At 35.2% G+C, this 25,355-nt stretch overlaps 1 protein-coding gene across 1 annotated transcript in view; it reads left to right on the forward strand.

Moving 5' to 3' along the window:
* The window catches only part of LOC140141462 (nuclear receptor subfamily 2 group E member 1-like), a 46,932-nt gene extending 21,577 nt beyond the window's left edge, over positions 1–25,355 (forward strand). The window contains 5 exon segments of the mRNA XM_072163329.1: positions 3,756–3,913; positions 3,916–4,000; positions 17,024–17,481; positions 18,687–18,933; positions 19,862–25,355. Of these exon segments, the coding sequence (XP_072019430.1) occupies positions 3,756–3,913; positions 3,916–4,000; positions 17,024–17,481; positions 18,687–18,933; positions 19,862–20,103 (1,190 nt within the window). The 3' untranslated portion in view covers positions 20,104–25,355.

A 25,355-nucleotide genomic window follows, 5' to 3' on the forward strand; every position in this document is an offset into this window, starting at 1 on the left:
TATCTCTTCATTCACAAAGATAGCATTAATATTATTAAAAATGTTAAAGTCATTAATATTAATAACGTTTTCTTTAGTTCCATTAAAAAATAAAAATAAATAAATTTATGTGTTTCCAGAGTTAACTCAAATGTATAATACCGCATAAGTTTATTATATTTCATATTAATAAGGATCAACTCAAATACTTAAATATTTAAAACTGTTTTACAACCGCTGTGAAAACAAACAGCACGCGATGTACACGCGAAGTCAAAACCCAACATTGTTTTTCAAGTTCACGCTAAATTACGTGGTTTATTCCGCGTGCGTTAACTTCCCAGTGTGTCTTTTTATATAGTGTTTAATCCTAATTGTCGCACACAAAGTATCACTTGTAAGCTTTTAGAACAGCTCTTTTTACTTTTTCCCAACTTGTCACCTTTTTACCGCCCAAAAAGGCAACTGTTTAAGGTTTTTTATATAAAACAAAGAGCTTCTTCATGCCGGTTTCGCACCTTTTTAACCACATGGAGTCAGCTATATAATACCAGATGCTTGTATTAAGAGCAATCAAATGCAATACGAAATCTTTACATGGGATTTTGAAATGAAAGTGTTTATTGGTTGTTTATATTCAACAATTACTAATACAAGTTGTACCAAAAATCAGGGGGAGGAGGAGAGGCACTCCCTGAAAATATAGTAGATAACGGGTGCGGCCGCATTGACCATTATTAGTAGATAACGGGTGCCGCCGCATTGACCATTATTTTACAACTCCCTCTCACCCAAGTGATCCGCTTTTCAAATAGTTCTGAACAAAGTTGAGATAAGCTTTCACCGAATGAGCACTCTTTTTGAAAAAAATAAAAAATGTTGCAATTTGTTTTCCCAAAATGTTTTAAAATTATAGCTTACTCAATCTAGACTTTTATTTTTGTCAATTTTTGTATTTTGGCACTGTGGGCTCAAAATTGCAAAGTCTCGTCGAAATGACCGAATGAGCCATTTTTTTTCCTATAAAATTACCAGAATTTTGTACTGGTTTGTTTTTCCAAAATATTTTAAATTTGTGCTAAAAAAATAATTTTTGTTTTTTTTGGTTTTTGTATTTCGGCACTGTGGGCTCAAAATTAAAAGGTCTTACTGAATGACCTTCATTTCTGTATTATTTTCATATCCTCATTTTGTATTATAGTATTCTTAGCATTTTAATTTTCTAATTTTATATTTATATTGTCTGATCTAGACCTATTGCAAGGGAGATCAGTACTTACGTATCAAAATAGATTACCAGAATAAAGATAAAATTTGGCAGCCATTTGTTTTTTCAAAAAGTACTCTCTATCATGTCTATTACAGCTAGGGCTTCTTTCTCACCAAACTAGTCTTGAATCGCTGTCCGCACAACCTTCTCACTTTGAAACTCGAGTGCGCTCGGACCATGGAAGTATATCTGTATATAAAAGACACTTCCATGTCTGTTACAAAATGCTTGTGACGATGGCTATCGGTTTCAGTAATTATATTGATAGAAAAGGCTGTGACTTCTATCAGGTATAACATACAGAAAGATGGGATCTTATTATCATCACAAACTCATGGGTAACAAACCACCAGCTATTTTCATACTAATGTACTAGTGACCTACACCTTCGCTTGAATATAAATTTAAGTTCAGCATAAAGATGCTTTGTAAAATCACATAACATTATCAATTTAGCATCAGCCACCGGCAACAACAAAATTTAAAAAATGTGTAATTTTATACGCAGATTTAATTAACAATTGGTGTTACTTTTGAAAAAACAAATAAGCAAAGAAATATAAAACAAACTATAAGCAAACAGATACATAAGTCAAACCACTGAACTTAAAAGAGGATTTCGTGATCCTAGCATCCACTTTTTATGACATTTGTCAGTAGATATCCACGAAAAAAGCTTATTCCCAAAATTTCAGTTGATTCCGATTTTACGTTTGTGAGTTATTCATGATTATGTGTATTACACTGTTCCATAGGCCACTGTTTTTATGGTCATACCAGAACGAAATTAGATGATATTTTTGCTAAACGAATTAATCTGCAAGAAATTTTTGGTACATAAACATTATGTAGCCAGAGGTTTCCAGTGGTATAAAAATATCAGCTTTTTTGAGAAAAGTGGGGGATGAAGCTGATGATTACATTATTATTATTTAATAGCTTTAAACGACTTGGCAGAAATTTTGTGAAGAAAAAGTTGAAAAACAAAAATCATGTCCGGATGATTCCACGCAATGCAACTGTAACAGTATCCGAATTAGCCACGCCCAAATTATTTCATTCTAATTACCATGGTAACCGTGTGATAAATGAAACAAAACCGTGAGCTGTTATAAGCGGAGCAAGAGAGGTGTCTGGAATCTCGTAATCCAGCGTAGCCATTGGTCGACTTATTGTTAGTAATTTTAGAACAATTTATACAACATTTTTGGTTAATTGATTTCTAGACTCGGGTATATAATATAAAGCCATGTGGATGATGACGACGGTTTAGTTGGATTTTAGTTCGCAATCAGGAAAGGATATAAATATTTGAATTATCTGGTTTTATGCATGTTTGACATTATGACACCAAATCCGAGTTCACCGCTTAAAATTGTGGATCTAAGACAAGGTATTGTGTTTGTTTGTCTGTCTGTCTGTCTGTCCTCTCTCCATCTGTCTCCCAATTCTCTGTTCTTTCTACTCTATACGTTTCATATTATTTCTTAGTTTTATTTCCATATATCACTTTTTCTATTTCCCTTTCTTTATTAACAGGGTTGTAAGTTTTCAAGATTAATCTAGATTTCCAATTATTTTGTTTGTTGTTGTTTTTTTTTTTGTCCAAATTGCTGCACTTTTTATATATTTTTGGGCTTTTAAGCCAAAATTCACACCTTTTCCTGATTCCCACCCCCCAATTATAAGGTATTTTTCTCCAGGCCTACTTGTATCCCTGTATTAATTATATATATCTCCCTCTCTCTCCCCCCTCTCCATCTCTCCTTTCTTCCTCTCTCCTTCGAACAACTTATATATAGGCCTACCTCGGTATTCCATCAATATCCCATTCTCCCTCTGCTCTTTTTTATCTTTGCTCTTTATTTATGCCCTCTTCCAACTTATCGCCATGCATCTTTCTGATTAATCTCTCTTTATCTCAGTTTCTCTGTTTGCTCCCATCTCTCTTTGCGTAAGTCTCTCTCTTTCAATCGCTCTAAATCACCTGTTTATATCTCCCATTGTGTGCTAATTTTATTGCTCATTATAACAATGTTGCCATTTGTGGGTAATCGTTTCTCAAAATTCGTTTTATGCCATTTTTTTGCTGCATGTCATATGCCTTACAACACATCACCATTTCATAAATTGTATGCGATGTGTAAGTCGGAAAGTTTTTGTTTATAATCTCATTTTCGTTCTCGTGTTCCTTTTTCTTCTCCCCCCACCATCATTTTTTATCTGATCAGACCGAAATTCATCAAATTAAGTTTATATCCGTGAAACAACTGCAACAATAGGTTCAACTTGCGAAAAGAATTATTCTCAACTTTCATGAAAGTTCATCTGTGTTGGTAGGCTATACATTTATTTATGACTGAAATTTGAACTTTTGATCCAAACACAAGGACTTAATTCCTCCCTCGGAATTTTTAATGCTGTGCTGATCTATACATTGTTTGATAGTGCTAATATTAATGTTTCTTAGGAAATCGTTCATATGTTATTTTCGCTCTTTTTTCAGGCGATAGACTACTCGACATCCCCTGCAAAGTTTGTGGCGATCGGAGCTCTGGTAAACACTACGGCGTCTATGCCTGCGATGGTTGCAGCGGTTTCTTCAAGCGTAGCATACACCGTGGCCGCGTTTACACATGCAAGCAACAAGGCCGAGGTACCGGCGGAGTTGCCCGATTGATAAGACACATCGGAATCAATGTAGGGCATGCAGATTGAACAAATGCTTTGAATCGCAGATGAATAAGGATGGTGAGTTGAATTGATTCAATTATGATTTAATTTAGATAATAACAATTTGATATGTTCAAGGTACTCGATGGTGCATGTTCAATTTCACACATTGGAGTCGGTATGTTGTACGTATCACAATTAGTACACAGCTCCATCCGAAGTATAGGTGTGTTATGTAGGCTATTGCTAGACAGTACAAATGTGGTAGTAGTGCACGCTTACCAATCACCGGGTTTACACACAAAAATAACTTGCTAACTTCAATGATATGCTTTCTTCAGTAGATAGCATTAATTGAGGAATGTTTTATAGTGTTTCTCACATGTGCATTTTGACTATTTCTGAGACTTATATGAGCCTATCGGACCCAGCTATATATTGCTATCAGTACAAATGTGGTAGTAGTGCACGCTTACCAATCCTCGGGTTTACACACAAAAATAACTTGCTAACTTCAATGATATGCTATCTTCAGTAGATAGCATTAATTGAGGAATGTTTTATAGCAATGTTTCTCACATGTACATGTGCATTTCGACTATTTCTGAGACTTATATGAGCCTATCGGACCCGCTGCTATATAATTCACACAAAAAAGAACAACAAAACATTATAAATTCAGAAGTAAATGAGAACATTCCGCGATTAAATTGCAACTTAATTTTCATAACATAAAAATCAAGTTTATTTCGTAAAAAGTAACAAAATATTAGAAATAGATGTCGTCACCTTTTCAAAAGTCAACCTGTTATTGTTTTACTTGATCAGAAAAAGCTAAAAAGCGGGTTAAAAGTTAAAAAGTTAAAAGAAAATAAAGTGGTCCCACTTCAATGATGCAAACGCTCATTTTACTTGTTTTAGTCTAGACTAAAAGTGGTTTCGAATCTGAGCATAGATCTTATCTAAGTCATCATCACGAATGACTGGTCATGTGTACATGTCAATTATAACTATCTTTATAGACCATAAAATAGTTAGATTATAGAATTGAGTAATGTTTCATTTGGTTAAACAATAATGTTTCATGAAAACAAAAGTGCTGTAATTATCTGACAACAGGGGCAGCAGTCAGCAAGTTCTACAAACATTATACATGTTTTATTTAGCGATTGTGAGTCAAGGACTCTGTTGAAATAGTATAAAAAAGTCCTGATTTAAAAAAAGTTTTTATCTTAAAGTGTACGATACTTTATCATTTTGTTATCATGGTTATGAAATGAAGATTTCGGGCCACTTCTGAAACCGAACCTTTTCTGCTTATTTATCAGTAAGGAGTATTTTTAATATAAAAAGCAATGCATAAAAGACACTTAATGTAACTACATAATTATGCATCATAACCAAACCAGGACACAAAAGAATTCATAAAAAGTACAATTCTGAAGAATAATGTAAAATAGAGCAAATGTTAAAATGTTTCATAGGCTTAGGAACAATAATTTTGGTGCGGGTCTGGAATACCTTTCAGCTCTCTCTCCCCCCCCCCCCCCCATTATCCTATATAGGTGAAGTTAAAAAATTGTGATAAAATAGAGTGAAAATGGATGACCTACATTTCGAGGGGGGAAACCCCTCTCAGGCACCCCATATTGGGTGGGTTCCACCTGCCGAATGCCTGCTTTTAATACTTATATATAGAACCGCGAGTCTTTTCTGGCCTTTATATTATATATTATACATGTTTCTTTTTGTTGCATTTCCACTTAATCACTAGCAATCACTTTTACATTCATTAATACCATTGTTTTTTGTTTAATTATCCCTTGGAAACCACAATGGGGGCAAAATGAACAACAACTCTTCTCAAAAGACTATAGTTCTAAGGAGACGGGTTTGAATTGGGTATACAAGCGGCAAATTACATGTTTGTTTGTTTTTGTTGTTTTTGAATAGTTTGAAAATTAAAGAATAATCATAATCCCTCCCCCATGCATCACTGTCCTTTTTTTATGAATACAACAATACTGACATGGTGGTTGGGTCTTCAAGTTTATAATAAAGACCCGGGCTTAAATGACGAGGGGAGGACACATTATTTGATATTAAAAGTTAATTTTTCCAAGAATGTAATTTTATGTAATCAATCATTCCCATTGGCTATATACTTTGAATGAAAATGACAGTTTTATAATACACAAAACAAATAATGAGGATTACAGTTCATAAATAATACGAATATATATAAATAATACGAATATATATAAAGTTCTGTGAAATGCTCTGTAGTGTTTTTGTCTCATAATGTATATACTTTTGAACTTTATATTTTTATAACTTGGTATCACAAGTTACTTGTATCATAATATTTTTGTTAGCACTGTGTTCCCGTACTTTTAATTTGCATCTTTCTTGGGTTTTTGGATCATCGTATTTTTATTTCTAGAACGATTTCAACGAATGACGTTTTAAATTCGAGCTAAAAGATGAGGCTATTGGCTGCTGGTCCCAATTATAACACATCTGTCTTTGTTTAGGATATATCAGGGGTGAACATAACTGGTACCCTAATTTCTTTGCTTACTGTGTATGTTTTGTGTTCTCGTTCGTTGCGCTTACTTTACTTTGTATGCAAGAGGCACATACATTACGATCAAGTTTAAAGTAACATGAACATAAACTCGTGAACAACTTTTGATAACTATATATTGGAGGGCACCAGACATCTTAAATTTTTCTTATAGTTTTGGCCACGCATATTCGCGCATAAGAACTGGTCCCTGGATAATGTTAATGTTATACAATTGAAACTTTCGTTCCTTTTAATATGTGCCAGAAAAAATGCGAAGAAATTGAACTTGAGAATATTGGTATAAAAAGTTTGATTATAAAATTGTCTTTTGAAAGATATTGCGGTTGTAAATGGCGCGAGATGCGAAGAAATTGAACTTGAGAATATTGGTATAAAAGGTTTGATTATAAAATTGTCTTTTGAAAGATATTGCGGTTGTAAATGGCGCGAGCGAAGGCATGCAACCGTGCCGACAACACTGCAGCACTTTGTGATGACACTTAACGGAACTTTGGCATACTTTGGACGGCACGCGTCAACGCTCGTGGCATTCGTGTGCTATCCCATGCAACCTTTCAGTTTTGTCAATAAAAAATAGTTCCGTGCAATTGTACTTCCCTGATTTCTTGCTTCCTCGTATTTGACAAAATATTGGGTGTATATAGAGAGTCTATTGCCCGATTGAGATGACATCATGCATGTGCTGGTTTTGTCAGGTTTTTGTTTTCAAACACCCAACACATGAACTGAATGTAAATAAGTAACGGCGTTGACTCAAAGACGTGATTAAATTTGACAAATTTGTTTGAAATTGAAGAATAATACTTGAAGTAGTTAGTAATTATGTAGAAATCAGCCAAGACGGACGCTGAAGTGCGGATTGCATTCCACCCTGGATCATATTTCGTCTGAGGCTTGGATGAAGCCAGCACCCTGTTGCACAATGGGGACACTTGACCAACTCGTCCATTTTTTCTAGTTCTTTCTTTTACCCCCTTCTTCCACTCGACCACCCTCTTTCGTAGACTATTTTTGACGCTCCTGACTCTCTTTGTGAAGGCCTATACTGATTTCTCTCTTTGCGCTGCAATTCTTACTTTTCCTTTTCGTGTCCGTTTCGTGTTTTCTTTCTGTTTCTATATTTTGCTCCCCTTATTTTTACACCCCCCACGCACTTTTGAAATCATTGCGCGATTTTGAGTGATACTATATGTAGTCTATGGCCTATAGTCTGAAGTGAACTTCCTTAATCATTAGCGTAAGGACCAATAGAATCAGCGAGATGTCACTTCATCAAACTCAAGTTTAAAAGGTTAAATCATACATCTATTTACATGCACCGTCATTTTATTGGCTAATCTTAAGTAGACACAAAGTTTACTGAACGTTCAAAAGGGCGTTACAAAACCATGTCAGCCCAGATGAATCTTCACGCCATTGCGGTCGACCAAGTAGCCTGCTTGATTACCTCTTGACGACGACTTAATTGTTTCATCGATTTTTTTCAAATTTTCTCTTCCATTTTTTTCTCATTCCGATCCTGCGGCACAAACGTCACACTATCAGTCGACTCTTTACCCTGGGGTAAAGTGCACGGTATATTTACACAGTTAAAACCCTCTCCATGCGTGTGTCGACTGCAGACGACAAGTTTCAAATTTTAAATTTTATTTAAAAATTCAAAAATTGCAGAATTTTTCATTTTCATGACCATATTTAGAATCAGCATGAAAAATGCATTAAAATGAGTACAAACAAGCCTAGTATTGGTTCAGTGGTTCTTGAGATAGCTCTTGATACTTTGAGAAAATATCTCAAAACTTGAACTTTTTATGTTGAAGGTATATGGCCAGCAAACAGGGCATTTAAGAGTCAGCGCGTGTAGTATATAGCGAGTATTATGATATTATTATGTACTTTGTTCGACTTATTTGGAACTCAGTAACCTTTAACCGTGACACTGATTTCTATACGTAGTGCCACGCTCGATTGTAATGTACTTACCAAATTTAAATTATTACAACCGAACAATGTCTACAAACACCAATCATTATCTCAAGAACCACTGAACCAATACTAGGGTTGTTTGTACTCATTTTAGTACATTTTCCATGCTGTTTCAAATATGCTTAGCCCTTTGAGATTTTAAAAATCGTTTTAAAAGATTTGTTTTTAAATTTGTAATTTTGAATTGAATAGTATAGCACTGAGGGGGTTATGGCTTATACGAAATCATTGATTTGAAAAATTAAAATTCCAAAATCATAAGCATGACACATAGGGATGTAACGTGTATATAATAAGATAATATAGACCTTGTGGTTTGGGGATGTTATGGTTCTTAATTAGTCATTTTAACACAATTTATGGTTTTATTGATACGATATTTTTAGTCGATATGACAATATTGTATTCAGTTTTGTCTAGACTTATTACATATTTGGGTCGCTATAATCTTTAACATAAATATGAGCGGTTTTCTGCACGAGTTGCATTTTCAAAGAAAAGTACCATGATCATATTGTGTAGAATATCAAAACATAAGCTTTGTACATGCCCATATGCATAGTAATCGACATGTATCATGTGTACACAAAACGAAATTTCACGGAAATCAGCAGTCCTACACTGCAAAAAATATTGAGTAAAAAGGTCACAACTCAACAAAAAATTTGAGTAAAAAATTACTCAACATTGAGCTCATATAGGTCACAACTCAACAAATGAGTAAAAAATACTCAACATGAGCTCATGTTGAGTAATTGTTTACTCATTTGTTAAGTTGTGACCTATATGAGCTCAATGTTGAGTAATTATTTACTCAACTGTTGAGTTGTGACCTTTTTACTCATTGTTGAGTAAAATATTTTTTGTAGTGTACTATATCAAGCCGATATTTCAATAATAGGCCTAAAAGTTATATTTTGTTCCATTGTCCATATCAAATTAAATTGATCGGATAATACATGTATTAAATCTCACATGTTCTTTTCTCATTACGATGTTATCATCAGTTACGATGTTATCTTCAGTAGATAGCAACTATTTTTGGTACCAACTTCGCAATAATTTCTAAGTAGTACGTATACATTGGGTCTGTTTTTATGATATCCCTTTGCTTCTAAGTTATTGCTATCGGCAGAAGATGGGCATGTATGTTTTTATCTTCTTTAAATTAAGATTTAATTTAAATCTGGTCAACCAGACATACCTATTTTTGACGGACGAACCGACGTTGCAACTGAAACCTTCAGTCTCCAGCTGGGTTGTGATGCAAATGACCTTGATTGCGAGAATGATTTCAAATTTCAAAATGCTTCTTATATCTTCTTTAGACTGTTTACAATTTATGGTGGTTAAGGGAATTATCATCTTCATTCGATGCCATTAAAATGGCTGGTAACTTTTAACTTGTAACTTTTAAGGTCATGACGCTATCTTCAGTAGATAGCAAATATACATATTTGGCTTACCCTGTGTTTTCTTTAGTAACTAGTGATCGGGTGGTGAGCATATCTTCTCTTTTAATGTCTATGCTATCTTCAGTATATAGCATTTTGTGTGTGTGTCTGCTTACAAACTTTTAAAATTCAGCACCGAATATAATGATTGATATAGCGAACTTCACCATCACATATAGCTTTTAATTTAAACCACTATATTCAAAAGTCATAAAGAATTTTACAAGCGGGCAAATATTAATAAAATTATGCAATCGTAAGTTTGTCAGTTGAAAATACCAAAAAGGGTTTTCATTAAAAGCCGACACTTTATGGCATGCATGTTGAGACAGATGCAGCAAATAAACCTGAACCAAGATGTTTGCCCTAAAGCAGGTACTTATTTATCTCACTCTATGCATACAAGGGACTGCTCCATTTGAAATACGGAAGAGCAATATCATCATACTGACTCTTAGTCTTAAAAGCAACTAATTGAATTTTTACAACATACAAATTACGAGTGATATTTGCAAGTCGCAAGGGACACGTTGTCAATATTCTCTCGGGGTGATCATAGGTTAGGATTAATAGCCTGCATACCAACATGCAGCTTGCAGGATGTTTACCCCCTGTTGAACACGGTGAGCTTGCGGACTCAATGCACCATACGCACTGCAGGCGTGTGGAGTTTATTGTCATAATTTCAACCCATTATAAACGCTGGGCCTGATTATAAAACAAGAATTTTAATTTCTACACACGATTCGTTGAAAGTTAACGTTAGATTTGCACAAATTCTCATGCGGCAACTTCGCTTAAATTCAGTACATCTGGTCCAGCTGTAATGTCTGAAACGGGTATATCTGATGGGGTGGCACTTAACAGAAATGATCATACGGGTATGCCCCCCTCCCCGAAAGACCCCTGTTTTTGGACCCTGGAATGTGACCAAAATAGAGCGCTGGAAGACCCTGATTTTGCAAATTGCAGTTCTAAAAGTTCCCTAAATGGCTCATTCCTCATATTTCTGGATTTAATCAGGCGATTTGCATCCAGCAAGCCAAGAAAGACCCTTGATTTACCCTTCGCAGCTCCGAAAGACCCCATTTTATCGGTATACGCCGCCATTCCCAAAGACCCACTCGGGGACCCACCATCTCCAAATTCCAGGGGAGCATGCCCACCAAATAATGTTGATATGCCCCCCTCCCGTATCTGATATATGGTTGAAGGATATAAGAAATTACAAAAAATAAACGAATAAATAAACAAATGAGTGGTTATCCAAGAACTGGAAAACGCACATTGCTATCAAATAATGCTACTATTCAAAAGATTATAAAATAGCTTTATAAAGGTTGACCTTTCGTTAATTAACAAGAATCACTAAGTACGGCGAATTAAGCACACATGTTGATATTCCGTATAATGTCAAACCTATTACGAAAACATTAATTACTTCAGTCATTACACGTAACGCTACAAAAAGGCAAAGCAAGTATATAATAATTGCATTCTAATATGTAATTTTAATGTATTTTTCAAACAACAACCGGTGTTGTCAATGACTTTTAAGTCATTCAAAACACCCGTTAGTTTTTAGTATAAAATCAAATACCGTATTTCCTCAAAAGTTGAAATTGGTAATTGTATGATATGTTCCAAAGATGCATGACATTATCTACATGTTTATCAATTATGTTAAATAAAAACACTGTTCAACAACGCCTAAATGAGCAATTGGTATTATGTTTTTATTTTAGTTAACTTTCAGGTTCACCTTTGAGTGCACACGAACAATTGTGGCCTAGTGTCTACAAGTTATATTTATATGCCTATTATAGTCTTCAGAAGGCAGTAAAACACGCTAGAGTAAATTTCAATGACAGCAAACTAGAAACACTGGTGATTCTATGAAATGATATGAAATCACTATACGTTTTAGGGTTTTCCCAAAATTTCGATAACTTAATTAAAAAGAAGGAAGAAAATATTGAAATATCGCATTCATATTAACATGAAATGATCACAACTTCCATTGTTAAAACGTGGGAATTGTAAACTACATAAACGGGATTGATCACAAAAATGGCACACCTAATTTTAGGGGGTTTTACCATGGATTTAAAAGCGGTTATTTTGTGTATGTTGATATTTATTGATACTAATCCATCAAGGAAATGACATCATGACGATTTTATGATGGGTTGAGTCCAATTGAAACGTGAGAAGTGGATCGGTATTTAGTCAAGCAGTGCTACACCCTTAAAAGTAATTACTATTTAATATGGGAAACAAAATATATAATTGTGACGTTGTCCTGCATAGCGTATTATTTTATTACACATTCGCCATTCAGTAATGATGTCAATATCAGTGTCAATATTAATATGTGGGAACTGGAGTATATAGGCCTATGGAGTTGATGATGTAAATGGCGCACCCTAAAACCTATCTTTTATGCACAAATAATATGAATGACCAAACCTATATCAGATATACCATATAAGTCCATATAAGGTTAATGTCTCTACAGCACACAAAGCAACATAATTAATTATAGGCTAATGTACGGTAGCCTACATGACTGTATTTTGTATAAGGCGATTCAAATTTATATCAATTTTCTCAAAAGTTACGAGTTATAGCCTACTTACCATGTAGCCTACCATGTAGCCTACCATCTTTGATTTAATGAGTGTTTCAAAGTTCTCATGAAATTGTTGAATACTAGTACATTATAGTACAACGTGTCCCATGACAGAACTTACTGTACCGTACGGAAACGTTCTTTTGGAGTATTTTACCAAAAAAACTACATAAAAGATGTTGCTACAGAATTGAAAATGAGATATTTCTGTAAAATTCTGATAATGTCAAGAACAAAACTGTAGATTTTCATTATTCAAGAAGTATATGAAGGCTGTTTTACTCTATAAATATCAAGTAGGGGAAATTAAAAACTTAAACATTCAAGTTTCCGGCGGGCATTTTTTTCTGGGACATCCTGTACACACACACACACACACCAAAACCAAGTTATCAGTTTGTCAGTTAACATCGCCATTAAACCACTCGACTTCATTGGGCCATTCCATTTGAAATCCATACACCCCCTATGGAAGACATGACCTTAATCCCCACACAGGGCGTTTGAGATTTCGAATGGAGTCACCCATTCAGGTAACTCCATTTGAAATTCACACTCCCTATGTGGGAGATTAAGGTCATGTCTTCCATAGGGGGTGTATGGGTTTCAACTGGAATAGCGCATAGGCATTATAATTGCCTTTGTTTTTACTCGTGACATTAGCATAGACAATTTAGGTTACATCGTTACCGTCACCTGTTAAAGCGCATTTTCTTAATGACACTCTAATGTTACAACGCGCCATAAAGCTATAAAATCGGATCAGTTTGTTATTTACACGTAGGCTATACTCGGTGTTTAATTTTACGTATAATGCCTACATCAGTGTTGTATAATGTAGAGGTCTACGTGTTTTGTTGACATAGGTGATGAGTTATAAGTTATAAGTCGGATATCTATGAAAATCAAGAAAAATGCGTACACATTAGGAAAAAAGCATTTTTAATCTTCGTTCGACTTCGAGGTTTGTCGAAAGAAGAAGATTTTCTAATATGAACAGGCTCAAGGACAGACGAGTATACAGACAGACAAACACGAACGTAGGCACATTGATGACATTGTTAATAATAAATATATGATAGTTCGAACTTATATTATTCACGAAAATGTAAAATAACTTAATGCTCATAAAACATTACGATTTGAAGAGATGAAGATAAAAGTTGAAACTTTACGTTTGATGGTATATCACTTGAATTCCATTAATAATCTCCTAATTGTGTTTCTTGCCAGATTAAAATTAAACTTATGACGACACATTTGAGACATACTTTGGTTAAGGGGTGGGGTATGAACGTCTGGACAGTATTTATTGTGAGACATTAGACCACATCAGACATATCCAATTGCATTCTGAATACGAAGAATGTCCTTCTGATATCAAATAATTTTCATTTTTTGAAATTCGCAATGTAATGCACATTTTATGGCAAATGATTAAAAATTGATATTTTTGATATTTAACAGTACTCGAAGTAAACTTGATAAATATGATGATTAATACTTAAAGTGTATGTAGGTGGGATGCAAAGCCGACGATCAATTGAAAATTTTGACCTTTCGTATTGGAGATATGGATTTTTCCCAAAACACCCAAAAAAATTAGGTTTTTTTGGGGAAAATCCATATCTTCAATATGAAAGGTCAAAATTTTCAATTTATCGTCGGCTTTTCCTCCCAGCTACATACACTATAAGAGTATATCATTAGATTTATAAAATTTACTTCGAGGACTGTTATATATCAAAAATGGGAAAATGTGAAATATTAATAATTTGTCATAAAACTTGTATTATATCGTGAATTTCAAAAAATGAAAATTATTTGATATCCATGATATCAGAAAGACATTCTTCGTATTCAGAATGCAATTCGATATGTCTGATGTGGTCTCATGTCCCACAAAAAATACTGTCGAAACGCTCAAAACGCTCATTCCAGATCCCTTAAAGGACCAGGAAAAAATGAGGAAAAGTTATGAAAACGCCACTGGCGTCTTGGCGGCGAAACTTTCCTACTGCAAAGTGATATAATGGCTAGTTAGTCGATATTTAATATCTGTGACTTCAACCAGGGAATAAACACCAATCATCTACAGTGCATCACTACGGGAAGAGTTGATAGCATCCCATCATGCAACGCGGTTTAATATCTGGATGTGCCAACTTTAAACCACAATCAAGCGTATTATCAATTTTATTTATTCATTTGAAACAAAGGAAGTAGAACCCTTTTACAGTGCAGTGAGAGGGAAAAAAATCAGACACGAAGACAATGAAAAGAAAGCAAAGAGAAAAACAAACAAAACGAGAGAGTGTACGAAGGAATAAGTAAAGGAAAAAAATAATGTTAATGCATAGACAACTTTGTTAGCAATGTGCGTTTTCCGCTTGTCGCTTGTAACCATGCATGATATCTGGGTTGTGTGTGTAGTAGGCCTAGTATGTATTCAACTGAATTGCTAATCGAGGATTTAAGATCAAACGATAAGATGAGTTGCAACCTGTCGCTATAGAAAGAAAGTTAAAGTTTATCTTCATTCACTGTTTCATTGAACAATCAGACATATCATGTCACGTACACCATAGTAGTGCCCTACTTGTACTTGGGCTTCCACATGCAGCAACTCCAAAAAACAGCCGGCAGCCCTTGTTTTAATATAGGTCTATCGCCTGGTTTACTGGAGCGTGTGTATCTCAGACTATTCTACGAAGGAAGGGTTGGCCTATATCGACGACGAAGTAATCTGCACCGTTGTAATATTTTTAAAAAATCGCAATGCATGATGGGCGGCCTTCAATTCACCTTTTGTGTATCCATAGGTGATGTAATCCCGCCAAAAACCTGGCAGCCCTGAGCTAAATATGACGACTGCGTCAAATCAGCCGTGTCATTTATACTACTCAAGCTGCACATACTAGTTTCTTGAAATTAATGCTGTGGATGTATAGAATTAATTTTGATTATTTTATGAAAAAAGTGACACTGATTATTAAGTCGTCACCGAGATGATTAAGACTTAGTCAAAGGTTTACAAAAACTCAGTGGTTTACTTTTTAGATTTAGTTATTAATATCGATATTTTTATTTATCTTTATACTTGCATGCTTTGACTGCGTTTCATACTTTCGGTCTTTACGAGTTTTATCAGCAGTAAAGAGTCAAAGTTGCGCATGCAATAGGTTAATCAAGATTAGATGAATTGAAATTTGCCTAGAAAAGGAAATATCAAAATCAATTAACAAGTACAGAGTTGATCCTACCACCATAGATCAGATTAGTAAAATGAAAAAGGAAATTGAAGATGACGTTGCGTTACGTTACGTTTCGTTGGGTTGTGTTATGTTATGTTATGTTACGTTACGTTATGTTACTTACGTTATGTTATGTTACGTTACGTTATGTTACTTACGTTATGTTATGTTAGTATGTTACCGTATGTTATGTTACGTTACGTTATGTTACTTACGTTATGTTATGTTACGTTACGTTATGTTACTTACGTTATGTTATGTTACGTTATACGTTATGTTACTTACATTATGTTATGTTAGTATGTTACCGTATGTTATGTTACGTTACGTTATGTTACTTACGTTATGTTATGTTACGTTACGTTATGTTACTTACGTTATGTTATGTTACGTTACGTTATGTTACTTACGTTATGTTATGTTACGTTATACGTTATGTTACTTACATTATGTTATGTTAGTATGTTACCGTATGTTATGTTACGTAACCAAAAAAATAGAGATAAAGACATACTGTGGGGGAAAGAGAGGATAGAGGAGAGTGAAAGAGAGAGGGAGAGATGGGGGGGGGGGGGAGATGGAGAAAGAGAGTGGGAAAGAGAGAGAGGGTAAGGGAGATGGGGAGGGGGGGAGAGAGAGAGAGAGAGAGAGAGAGAGAGAGAGAGAGAGAGAGAGAGAGTGAGAGAGAGAGTGAGATAGGGAATTGGTGATCTTCGTTTGTACACGGTTTGTTTTCATTCCTTCAGGCTAACAGGTGCAGATATAGAATCAATTAATGTGTAAAATGTATAAAACCAACTTGTAAAATTGCCGATTGCTTAAATAAATCGGAAAGTGCGTGATTTGTAAGTCGGCTGAAGAACAGGTTAAATATCAATTACGGTGGCTGATTTAATCAAAATTGCTCACCCCGCCCGTGGGTATATAATTTCAACTCAAAAACTTATTGCTTGACATTTTAAAAAAGCAAAGTTCATGGTGCTATATCTTTCAGTTATATATTAAACAAATATGTCGGTCTTGTGTTGTTTGTCCAAGTGTGTGATCAAGAAAGCGGGTAAAAGTTAATTGAAAGCCCATGGATATATTAACACACAGTCCCAATTTGATCGTGACATATTTTATTTTAGTAAATTAAGCCATTATTTTTAAAATGTTTGTCTTCTTTTTCTTTATCAATTCCAGCTGTACAACACGAGCGAGGACCACGCAAACCCAAATCAAAACCCGGGCAGCCACTCAGCAGCCCCGCAACTCCGAACTCCACTTGCACGAGTCTCTCCCCCGAATCACCCCCACTTCATCTTGCCCGTAACCACCCGTCATCTGCGGGACGCAGTAGCCCCGTCACCCCCTCTTCATACGTCTCATCGTCTATGTACTACGGGACTTTTTATCACAGTCTGCTAACAGCTGAACAGTTTAACGTGAGTCCATTAGCGCTCGAGTTATCCTCCTCTGGGCGGGTCCGATCTGGTGAGATGAAAAGAGATGGAGGGCGAGAGGAGGCAGAGATGAGAGGAATTGGAGGGTTGTATGCAAGCCCAGAGTCTATACCTGAATTAGCCGCTAGGTTATTGTTTACGTCAGTGAAATGGACCAAGAATATACCGTGCTACAGGCTACTGACATATCATGACCAGGTAAGTTGTAGACTGCTTTACATACCCTTTTTGATAAACAATTCATTCATACCATTCCATGCATACAACACAACACATTCCCGTGACTGCCCTGCCCAGAGAAAAAAAAGGACATTTTTGTCATGGATAGCTAGCTGTTGGTTCAGAACAGAATGTGGATTTCCCATGGTCAGAGGGATTAGAGGGATGATAATTATTAAAATGGTCTACTAAAGTAGACTAGGTGAGTTGGGAAAATGAAAATAATGTAAACAAAGTGCAAGACTAAACAAAACGTAATACAATACATGATTAAAAACAAAGAGAAAATACAAAACACAACGGCAAACAGCGAGAAAATAATAAAAATTACAAATTAAATTAAGCATAAAGTATTCAATAAAAATCAATTTCAAAAACAAATTATTTGAGACCATTGCTATCTACCGAAGACGTAAACATAGTAATTTAGGAAACTTCAATGATCCGAAGTGAATGCATCTACTAAAATATATATAGTCAACATGTAAACAATAGGCTAAAGTTGTTGAGAACATTGCTATCTACTGAAGACGTAAACATAGTAATTCAGGAAACCTCACAATCCGAAGTGAAATGCATCTACTAAAATTAACTAGTCAATATTAAAAACAACAATACCATTAATAGCATGAAATATTTTTTGTGTGGTAAAAATACCTGGGAGATTTTTCATTTTAATATGCAGATCACTTTTCAGTTGCTATCTTCAGTAGATAGCACGAACCTTTCAGTTACTATCTTCAGTAGATAGCACGAACTTTTCAGTTACTATCTTCAGTAGATAGCACGAACTTTTCAGTTGCTATATTCAGTAGATAGCACGAACCTTTCAGTTACTATCTTCAGTAGATAGCACGAACTTTTCAGTTACTATCTTCAGTAGATAGCACGAACCTTTCAGTTGCTATCTTCAGTAGATAGCACGTACATTTCTGTTGCTATCTTCAGTAGATAGCACGTACTTTTCATTTGCTATCTTCAGTAGATAGCACGTACGTTTTTGGCTTTTTATATACTTTTAAGCCCATTTTTGACAATTTTCGGTAAATTTTACCCCACCCCTTGAAAACTGCAGCCCTTTGCCCCCCCCCCCCCTCTGAAAAAGTTCTGGCTACGCTACTGACTTTAATTTTGAACATTTTGCACAACATTACCTAATGATTTTCATCATCTCTTTGTTTCAGGTTATGTTATTGGAAGAAGGTTGGAGGGATCTCTTTCTCCTCGGCATTGCTCAGTGGTCTGTGCCCTTGGACACAGAAACCATGGTGAAGAGTCTCACTAAACACCTAGAAAAACCATCTAATGAATATGTAAATGAAGTGAGGTCACAAATCAGATACATGCAAGATGTAGTGGCGCATCTCAGAAGTTTGGATGTGGACTTCACAGAGTATGCATGCTTGAAGGCTGTCGCACTTTTCAAACCAGGTATGTTGATATTTCAAATCTCTCTTATTTCTAACACCGGTCTATTTTACTCTTACCAAATTCTCAACACATATTCTCATGATTGTTCATGAGTGTATTGATAATAAAAGAGATATGCCGATATATTACATATTTCATATTACAAAATATGGAAATGGAAATATTTTAATGCTCTGCGTGCTAGCCATGCGCTTCAATGGAAAATGTTCAAGTTTTGAAATATTTTCTCAAAATATCAAGAGCTATCTTAAGAAGTACTGAATCAATCCTAGGCTTGTTTGTACTCATTTTAATGCATTTTTCATGCTAATTTCAAATATGGTCATGAAAATTCACATTTCTGAAATTTTTGAATTTTGAATTTTGTTTTAAACTTGTCGTCTGCAGTCGACACCCGCGTGAAGAGAGTGAAGACTTATAAGCATTACTAGGGGTACATGTGGCATTTCCCCCCAAAACTTGGGCTTTTCCAAAGTGAACAAGGTTATACATGAAGAAGACACAACACTTGGCTTAAAATAGCCTTCAATTAAAAAGTTTGAATGCGGTATAGCTTACTAGTATATAATGGTAATTTAGTTTAAGGATATATCTTCAATTTACATTCATTGAAGTTGAAGTAAGAGCATCAGTATTCTTATCCAACAAGAGCCAATTCTTCAATAAATACCACTTTTCCGGGCTATTGCAGTTGGAACCATTACACCATATTATGGAAGACATACCCTTCATCTCCCACATAGGGAGTTTGAATTTCAAATAGAGCTACCTGAATGGGTGACTCCATTTGAAATACACACCTTCTGTGTGGGCGATTAAGGCCATGTGTTCCATAGAGGATTTTTTCAAATGGAATGGCGGAATTCCTTTTTTCAATTCTTGAATATAATTTTGAACAAATCTATAATTTTCCATCTTTCTTTTGCAGAAACACTCGGCTTAAAAGAACCAGTCCAAGTGGAATCATTACAAGACCAGGCCCAAGTAATGCTGGGCGACTATGTCCGTCATGCCTACACTAGTAGACCAGTCCGATTTGGTCGCCTTCTTCTTACACTCCCCGCATTGAGGGCAGTCAGCAGTAAGCTCATAGAGCGGTTGTTCTTCCAGGAAACCATCGGTAGCATTCCTATCGAAAGACTTTTAACGGACATGTTCCAGAGCAGCTAAAGACTTTTAAATTAAAATTATTAAATAGCTCCAGCTGAGATATGTCTGCAGGTATGCATCCGATAGACCTGTGAAGTTTGTAGACCAATCTGGGCGATCTTTTTGGACAGTCAAGTATAGTATAGCATTAGACCAAGTAGCAAGCTTATAAAAAGAATTCCTTTCACGAACCACTTGCAGGAGCGTAGCCAAGGGGGTCGGGGGATACCCCACATAAAATATTCAGGGATACATGGGGTCGACAAATAGTAAAGTGTCTTTGAGAGGACTAAAAATGGGTCACAAAACTGACAAATGGGGATGAAAATTAGGCTTTGCCCCTCACACTAAAAATCCTGGCTATACGCTAGTTGCTAACTGTTTGTTCATCTCGAGATCCATGTACAATTACTTGCAGTTTGTATTGGCATATTGCAGAAAATAAGTGCACATCCCATACAGAGGAGTAAATGGTCAATAAAATGTCTGGATCTCCAGGTTTGTTTCCTGAAAACGACGGGCAATGCAATCCAATAATGGAATAATCATGGAATTGCCAAAACAAGCCTCTCAAATTAAGGATTTCCGAGTTTGAACTATTTTTCTGTTGGATATTTTCGCCTTTGGACACTTTCCAACAATCACTATATACCGGATAAAAAAATCCAGAAATCCGAACTCCTCGATAGGGGTGTGTGTATATCTATTTTCTGCATGGAATAGCCAATACCGCGTGGGACATTAGCAGTATTAAAACTTGCAAGCAATAGTTATGAATATCTGACAATCAAATATTTTTGATATTTTTCTTAACAAAAGAAGCAATAATTTCAGTAGTACATTATCTGATACAATATAACTTATTTTCGCCATTTTTACACTACGATCCATGTAATAAAATTGTACAGAAGTGAGACGGTACATTAGATGGCATTATCGTAAAAACTCGATAGTTAACATTTATATAGTATGTGCTTACTATCGAGTGTTGAAACACACCCGCGTCGCTCCAGGCGTTATCCTGCCAAGGTTTTGAACGACTTGGATTTCGCTGATGATATTGCCTTGCTTGAATCTTCCATCCCGCGGGCACAGGCACAGCTGACCAGAACAGCGGCTGCAGCAGAAAGCCTGGGTCTCATCATCAGTGTTCCCAAAACTGAGTACATGACCATCAACTGCAATCCTCAGCCACCACTCCAAGTATACGGAGAACCCATCAAGTATGTCACTGATTTTAAATATCTTGGTTCCATGATGGGCTCTAGCACCAGTGACCTCTCCCGACGGAAGGCGCTTGCTTGGTATGCATTTTGGAAACTGGAGCATCTGTGGAGAAGTTCAACAATCACTGTTGCAACAAAAGTCAAGCTGTTTGCTCTATGGCTGTGAGTCCTGGGTGATATCTACTGATATGGAAAATAAGATCAACGCTTTTGGTACATCATGTTACAGGATAATGCTGAACATCAAGCGCACCGACCATGTTAGTAATGAAAGGGTCTATGCCATCACCAACACTGTGCCTCTTATCAACTCTGTCAGATCACGACAACTACGATTCCTGGGACATATCCTGAGGATGCAGGAAGATGAACCATGCAGAAGATATGCTCTCTACACCCCATTACATGGTAAAAGAAGACCTGGAAGGCAAAGAACATCCTACTTGTCTTATGTGCAAAAACTGTTGGGGGATTTCGACAACTTTCTACTACCAGATGCCATTGCCACTTTGGCTTCAGATCGTAGTACATGGAGAAACTTTGTAGTCGCCTGCTTCGCAGCCGAATGAAATGAAAAAAACAAAACTATCGAGCACTTTTGAAAACATGGAATTGGACCGAAGTCCGGCGCTTTACCAACTGAGCTAATGGGGTTGAGACACACATTTGCAGGTTTATTTGCTCGTATAACTATGTATATCAATGATTTGCTCAAAACCCTTTACACTTTTGTGGATGGGGCTCTTCATGTTTGCATGTTTTAAAAGCGCTCGATAGTAAGCACATGATGCTAACTATAGTTTTTACGGTATATATTTTAAGGTATTAGAAGGGGGTATCATTTGGATTATCATTCTATATGGGAAATATGTAAAATTAATATCAATGTTTTTATGTCCAAATTAACAGTAATGTTTATACTATATCAGTTCATTATAGATGGTTATACAGTTGCAGTAAATTTCAGTTTATACATACTCGTATATAGCCTTTGGTTAAGGCTTCTCATGCAGCATCATTGTGTTCCCAGTTTTACAGAAAACGTTTTATTGTCGGGCTTTATAAGGGGTATAAAACGTTTCGAAAACATTTCGAAAACTCAAAGCAAAACATCCTAACATCATGTTATTTTAGAGTTGACAAAACATTTTGCCAAAAATATTCTATAATAACATTTAGACAACATTTTAAAATGTGTCTTTTTTTTATAAAACGTTTTTAAAAAGATTTGATCATGTCCTTTATATAACCCGACATTAAAATGTCAAAACGTTTTGAATGAAACCATAACGTTTTTATAACACGTTTATAACGTCAATAGTTTTAAGAACATTTTTGTGTTTGCATATGTTATACCTATATTTTGCAGTACAAAATGTTCATGTTCTTGGAATGAAAATGGTATATACACATAAGTTTACATTGAAATTAGCAATGTTGCTATAAAACCGTATAAAACATAGTTTTTAATGTTAATACTCTCTTAAATTGCCCGATTGAATATTCAATCAAAAAGATTGAATTTTCAATCTCGTCGTCCCGAATTAGGGACAAATCGTTCGGGTGATTTGAAATTTTCAATCAAAAGGAGTGATTCTCAATATTTTACAAACTTTTAGCGATTAAAGTTAGGGGCGAATCTTTTTCGATTGAATTTTCAGTAGAAAGGATTGATTATCATTGTTTTTCAATCTTTTACAGTCCGAAATTAGGGACAAGTCCTTTCCAGTTGAAAAAGATTGAAAATGTTCACTCTAATATACGCATATGCAACACATGTCATTTGGCAGTAGGCCTACACTCTTAGAAAAAAAGGTTCCATTTAGAACCATAAAAGGTGCTAAAGCACCATGTAAGGTTCTACTTGAGAACCCTTTTGTGGAGGTTCTATAAAGAACCATGAAACAGGGTTCTATCTAGAACCCATTCAGGTTCTATTAAGCACCTTAATGGTTCTTTCAAGAACCATTAATGGTTCTTGCAGTTTGTCCCACTGGGAGCACCCTACAGGTTCTTGATGGAACCTTTTTAATGGGTTCTAGAAAGAACCTTATGGTCAATTTGGTTGACTGTCCTTCCATTGGGAGAATTCCAAGTTAACTTATGGATTTTCTTCTGGGGGAAGAGTAACGATGAGATTGTGTTCTTTGTGATTGAGTAATTTTGATGGCAATCTTGGGTACATTTATTGGATATAGAAATTAGCCTCCGATAAAGGCATGGCTTGAAGAATGGGGGAAATTATGGGGTAAAAGTTTAAAAAGCAGAATATATATTCTATGGTGTCAACATGTGAACTTGCTAGATGGCCGCTTTACTGCACACTACATATCGTTACCCAGCAGGAATAATTAATTGAAATTCTCATCAGTGTATCATTGAAAGAGGTATATCAAATAAATTAACTAGTAAGCTCACTTTTTATAGACAGTATTGTTCAAAAGGATAAAGTACAAAAACATTTAAGGTAATACACTATTTTAAAGTGTTGCGATTTGGTAGTTCACAACATCTTGCGAATGGTAGTGAGCTTTGGCAAAAATTGCATTACTCATTTCCTTGCGAGCGTATATAGAAGAATTCAAATTTCACAGAAATACTTTTGTAGGTCTTGTGGTTCTTGAGTTATGTTGTAATGAGGGCTGAAACAACAACACTTTTGTAAAATGTACATAACTCATTAACAACAATAAATTAAGCAAGTTTTCAAAGTACATGATTTGTAGAATGAACTTTTGCAAAACACCAAAGTGTTATTTGTCAATGATATATTGATTCAGATTATGAAAATCGATTTTTTTGGCTGCTTCGACCAACAATACCTTGTATACCCTTAATTTAAAACTCATTTATCATGTGTAGGTATATTATTGCAACATAGGTGTGTGTTGACAGTCTGGAACCTGTTGTCCTTAAAATTATGGTTCTTGGAAGAACCCTATAGCCATATAGAACCCACATTTTGCTATTTAGAACCCTTTTCAAGAACATAAAGAACCTTAAAAGGTTCTTTGGAGATGTGATGTTCCAACAAGAACCATTTGTCATTTCAAGAACCCCCCCTGGAACCTTTTTTTCTAAGAGTGTACAATAGGAGTAACACTTGATTAGATAGTGAAATCAGTCTACAAAGAGAGTTAGAGTCAAAACAAACAAATGTTTCAATCTATTTTTTAATCTACTTAGATTGATTCTTATCAGCAATCGTTAAAAGATTGAAATATTTCAGTCGGCCAATTTAAGAGAGTAGCTTATCAGTAATTGTCCTGTTTGTATTGTTTTGTCTTTCTTAATCTTATGTGTCACAATTCCTGCCAGTAGTGGGATAAATTTTCACCCAAACAACGACGTTTTGAGAAAATCCCATACAAGTAGGTTCATTAATAGTGCAACGAATGAACTATTATACCACATTAAGTATGAATTGGTCTCAATTCAAAGAAGCTTAGAACTGACATGTTGGGCTATTCCAGTTGAAATCCATACACACCCCTAGGAAGACATGACCTTAATCTCCCACACAGGGAGTGTGAATTTCAAATGGCGTTACCAGAATGGGGGAATCTATTCAAATTTTAGACATTGTTTGTATTGTATCTTTAAAAGTAATGATGATAAGTACATAAAAGTTACATTTTCAGAAAGGAAATGATGCAAGGAATCCAACTAGCACGGCAGATTTCTGCAAAAATAAAATGAACACTTTTTGAGGAAAGCATGCCCAAAATTGATTTTCCATGCCAATTTTTTTCGGTCCGCCATAACAACTTACCCTAAACATCAACATTGACGAAAATTGCATATTTGTATTCTAAAGACACAAATCTAGAAAGTGTTTCCTCAATTTATTTTAAATTTTTCTTCGTTTTGAAAATATACCTTAAAATATCCCAAATGTTGGTCAAAATTGACAAAAAGTCAAATTTTGATTCTTTTTGATCCATATTTTTAAAACGAAGGAAAAAAATCAAAAATTTAGGAAAACACTTTCTTTAGAACACAAATATGCAACTTTTGTCAATTTTGATATTTAGGGTAAGTTGTTAT

Source organism: Amphiura filiformis, chromosome 19 (genome assembly GCF_039555335.1).
Source record: "Amphiura filiformis chromosome 19, Afil_fr2py, whole genome shotgun sequence".
NCBI lineage: Eukaryota > Metazoa > Echinodermata > Ophiuroidea > Amphilepidida > Amphiuridae > Amphiura > Amphiura filiformis.